The sequence below is a fragment of the Colobus angolensis genome, unplaced genomic scaffold (assembly GCF_000951035.1).
Source record: "Colobus angolensis palliatus isolate OR3802 unplaced genomic scaffold, Cang.pa_1.0 Scaffold209, whole genome shotgun sequence".
Classification (NCBI taxonomy): domain Eukaryota; kingdom Metazoa; phylum Chordata; class Mammalia; order Primates; family Cercopithecidae; genus Colobus; species Colobus angolensis.
In genome coordinates this window covers 1,444,314-1,449,142 of record NW_012115255.1, presented here as the reverse complement: position 1 = coordinate 1,449,142, position 4,829 = coordinate 1,444,314, and the positions used below count along the sequence as shown (strand labels likewise).

Sequence of the window (4,829 nt, the reverse complement as noted above, 5' to 3'; positions counted from 1 at the left end):
AGAAGCGCTTCTGGCTCCTTCACAAGGCCAATCTCCTCCTGCAGAATCAGTTCCTACTCATCTATACCCGTCATGTTTTAAGGCTCTTATTGTTCAGCAACTAATTACATCATGTCATATATACTTGAATATTAAGTGCATACTAATATAAAAGTAACTGCTAACACATGGACACAGGGAGGGGAACATCATACACCCGGGCCTGTCGGGGCGTGGGGGGCCGGGGGAGGGAGAGCATTAGGAGAAATACCTTATGTAGGTGATGGGTTGATGAGTGCAGCAAACCACCATGGCACGTGTGTACCTATGTAACAAACCTGCATGTTCTGCACATGTACCCCAGAACTTAAAGTATAATTTTTTAGAAAAAGGAATTGCTATGGCAAAGAAAGCTGAGAAGTCAGTATTAACCTCACTTTATAATCAAGAAACTCAATGCACAGCAAAATGAGGACTTTCCCACTAGAGGGTAACTTGAGCCCAGGAAGAGCACGCTTACACAACGACTTTCAACCTTTTCCATCAGTTCTCCCTTTCTGTGCCATTCAATTTCACGGACTCTAACACGAGTTGCCGAATTTTCGGTACCACTTAACAAAATTCAAGACACCACTGCTGCCGGGCGCTGTGGCTCAAGCCTATAATCCCAGCACTTTGGGAGGCCGAGACGGGCGGATCACGAGGTCAGGAGATCAAGACCATCCTGGCTAACACGGTGAAACCCCGTCTCTACTAAAAATACAAAAAACTAGCCGGGCGAGGTGGCGGGTGCCTGTAGTCCCAGCTACTCGGGAGGCTGAGGCAGGAGAATGGCGTGAACCCGGGAGGTGGAGCTTGCAGTGAGCTGAGATCCGGCCAGTGCACTCCAGCCCGGGCGACAGAGCGAGACTCCGTCTCAAAAAAAAAAAAAGACACCACTGCTATGACTCAGCAAAGCTTTTAAATGAATTTTCATCACATCGACACCAACACACACCTGAAAGCCACGGTGCACACGTGTAGGGAGCAGCCAGCTCTTCAGGCCGCAGCCAGCACTGTGTGCATGTGGACGTCGCAGCTCTCGGCAATGACAGACCTCCCGTGCCTGCGCAAACCTGGCTTTCTAAACTACTTCAGACTGGCAAACCTGAGACATATAAAGTTAAACCTAACACGATGTCTCCCTCAGACTCATCTGCCCTCTCTTCTATGTTGCTGCTCCTCAACAACCGAAAGGGCATCACTCTACACTGTCCAGAACGAGACCACTCCTACGTTAATGAACACCTCCGTTCTGAGATCGCTCTTCACACCTACCATGCCACACGCGTGCAGCAGACACCACCGCTCTCTCCCACCCACCGCAGTGGGAAGGCAGAGCACCTCACGCTGGCCACTCACAGAACATGCTGGCTGGTCCCACTCCAAATCACTGCTCATTAAACAAATGAGCTCCGTCGAGGGAGCCAGCGTGGGAGACACAGAGGCTGAAGGTGCGGCAGAGGACGAGGCCCTGCAGCTTGGAGACCTCTAAGCTACCTTCGTGAGGGTTACCATGAGATGCAGTCATCGCCTGTGCCGTGTCACAAAGGAGAATGGGCATTCAGGGCCCAGAGGAGAACACATTCACCCCAGGCGGGAGACAACTCTAGAATATGCCAGCAGAGGAGGCTGCAGGGTTTCCACTGCTAGAAATGTACGTGAACCTACAAATGAGGAAAACCTATCTGAGACTGCTCACTCACACTGTCCAATAGGGTAGCCACTTGCCACATCTGACTACGTAAATTTCAATGTAATTAAAGTTTTAAAAATTAAAATTTCATGTCCCGGGACACTGGCCACATTTCAAGCGCTCAGCAGCCACATGTGACTGGTGGTTCCCACATCGGACAGCACAGATACAGATACAGACACTGCCACCACCACGGGAGTCCTGCCGCTCAGCTCTGCTGTCTCCTAAGTGCTGTGTTGAACGGGGTCCCCTAGAAGTCCCATGCTGAAGTCCAAAAGCCCAGGCCCTCAGCATGCGACTGTGTTTGGAAGCAGGGCCCTCAAAGAGGTGGTGAGAGTAAAATGAGGTCATAAAGGAGGGCCCTCCGGTGTGACGGGTCCTCGTAAGAAGAGACTAGGACACAGACACGCACAGAGGGACAACTCTGTGAGGACACAGGGAGAAGACAGTGTCTGCAAGCCACGGACACAGGCCTCAGGAGGAACCAGCCCTGCCCACACCTTGATCTAGGACTTCCAGCTGCCTGGAAGGATAAGATCCAATATTCACAGAAGCCAATTTCTCAGGTTTAAGCCCTATCTTCCTACAGCATTATGGCTGATGAATATGTTCTAATTGTGAAGGAATGGTTGTAAGTTTATATACAGTTACAGACATATATAACCATATATTAGATATATCTAGAGTTTATTTTAATATAACATATACTGCGTCTAGGCTTCATAATACTCTTTAAAAATTCTGACAGAATTTCATCAGCTATAAACAAACTAGAAAAAGTATAAGCAAAACTTATCTTTATCAAAAATAATTAGTTCATTTTAATCCAAGGATGACATTTACTCACTGCAGCAGAGACAAGGATAAAGCCAAGTCACTAAAAGATCTGATTCCAAAAACTCTTCAGAGAACAGAAAGAGATCATTAAAAGGATATGATACTCTCCTTTTCTTGAGACTATTAGAGACAGAAAACCCAGAATTGTACTGTCCACAAAGCTGTACAAAGAATAAAACTAATCCAAACTCTCATACCTACTTTGATTTGTTATTACCTAGTGTACATATGCTAACCCATCTGTGTATGTTGTTGTATTTGACAAAAGTTTTAATGAGTTTATTTTGGGGGAGTTTGGGAGGAGTGATCTTTTTTTAGTAACCCAAACCTCTTTTCTACTTTGGAGAGCTTTACACATTTGCCTACTTTTATAACATTACAGACATAATCACTATCTTTAAAATAAGACCTTGATCCTGGGCCCAGTGGCTGAAGCCTGTAATCCTAGCACTTTGGGAAGCCAAGGTGGGTGGATCACCTGAGGCTGGGAGTTCGAGACCAGCCTGATCAACATGGTGAAACCCCGTCTCTACTAAAAATACAAAATCAGCCAGGCGTGGTGGTGCATGCCTGTAATCCTAGCTACTCAGGAGGCTGAGGCAGCAGAATCACTTGAACCTGGGAAGTGGAGGTTGTGGTGAGTGGAGATCGCGCCATTGCACTCCAGCCCGGGAAACAAAAGCGAAACTCCGTCTCAAAAATCAGTCAATCAATAAGGCCCTGATCAGTCGCAGCTTACTTGTCCTTCTAACATGTCTCTTGGCAGTCCCGTCCTCTCCTGCTCCGAGCTGTTAGTTCTTCGTATAGAAAGGCTATGGGATTTGCGCTTCTGTTTTGCTTGGCGAGCAGTCGAACAACTTGCGCTTTCTGTGGGCATTACTTCTAGAAGGTAGTGTCCTGGTCACTCCTGCAATAAGCTAAAAACAGCAAGAAAAAACAGTGTTTCTGATATAGCGAGTTGCAACAAAAGAAAAACAGTGAACAAGATAATGACTTCTAATTACAAGCTTCCTTACTATGGTTAACATTAACTATATAATTTAGAATATGACAAATTAAGATATTTTAAGGTAGGGACCACAGCCTTTATTAAAGGGGTAATTTCTTTATCAAATTTCATTACCATCTTAAGTATCAAATGGCAAAAAAGAAGTTTAAAATTAAAAAAAAAAAATAGCTCTCCCTTAACCCAACATTCCCTAGGCACGGTCTACTCCCCTGAGAGAACCGATGTCAATTGCGTATTCTAGACCACACATTCTAGACTCATGCCATCCAGTAGGAATACAATGCAAGCCATGGATATAAATTTTCCAGTGTCCACATTTTTAAAAATAAAAGCATATGAAATTCCTTTTAATGATTTACTTAACCCAACGTTTAAAATATTTTATAGTCAACATAAAAAACAATGGGATATTTTATGATTACCTCTTTGAAATTCAGCGTGTATATTTACAGCATATCTCAATTCAAACTAACCACATGTGATTAAGTTATTCAAATCTCTAATGTAAACATTATGATTTACCCACTTTGGGCATTTTCTACTCATTTCCTGTTATTATCCATCCTTCCTCCCAATTATATCACTGCGTTACTTACTATAATCTTAGGTAATATATTTACATACATATCTTCTTTCTTCGACTACAGATTTTACTATTTTGAACATTACCTGCTGATTTTCTGCTATTACTGATCCCTCCTCCCATGAACACAATCCTATAGTCAGGCCAGCTCAGCACCTCACTGTCACAGAATGCCTGCCCCACGTGCAGCTGAAGGCAAAGCAGGACACACCCACAATCTCCCTAAAGCCAACATGCCTCCATCATCTTCATTTACAGAAAAGACTGGCCCAAGTCCCAAGAGTAGCAGATGGTTCTATTAAATGAATATATCAGCATAATGGAAAAATATGCTAACCTTTAAAATACACATAAGGACTATGTAAACATCTAAATTCCAAGTAGACGGTTACACTGGCGACTTACGCAACAGCAATAGCTCTGTGCCTCAAGGCAAGACCTTACTTCTGGTGTGTCCAGCCCTCTTCATTATCAACTCCCTAGACATTACCAGGTGCAGACACACATCCCTGAAATGCTATTCCTTTCCTTCCAAATGGCTCTCACTCACTCAATAGCCCTAACACCTCCTTACTTTGTTATAGAATGATTCCTTTTCTACAACATTTTAAAATCACCAGCGTTCCCTTCTTTTTAAACAAGTCAGCCTGTTTTGAAAAATAAGTTTATCTAAACATAAAGGAGAG

At 44.0% G+C, this 4,829-nt stretch overlaps 1 protein-coding gene across 3 annotated transcripts in view; it reads right to left on the bottom strand.

The window, feature by feature from the left end:
- WDR37 (WD repeat domain 37) overlaps nt 1-4,829 on the bottom strand; it is an 87,084-nt gene that overhangs the window by 56,027 nt on the left and 26,228 nt on the right. The window contains exon 2 of one of the 3 annotated variants that reach the window (XM_011942290.1): nt 3,291-3,468. In XM_011942290.1, coding sequence (XP_011797680.1) covers nt 3,291-3,428 — 138 coding nt within the window. In that variant the 5' untranslated portion in view covers nt 3,429-3,468. Of the gene's footprint in view, nt 1-3,290; nt 3,481-4,829 lie in introns of those variants that run through there. The other 2 variants (XM_011942289.1, XM_011942288.1) reach the window with 2 other exon arrangements.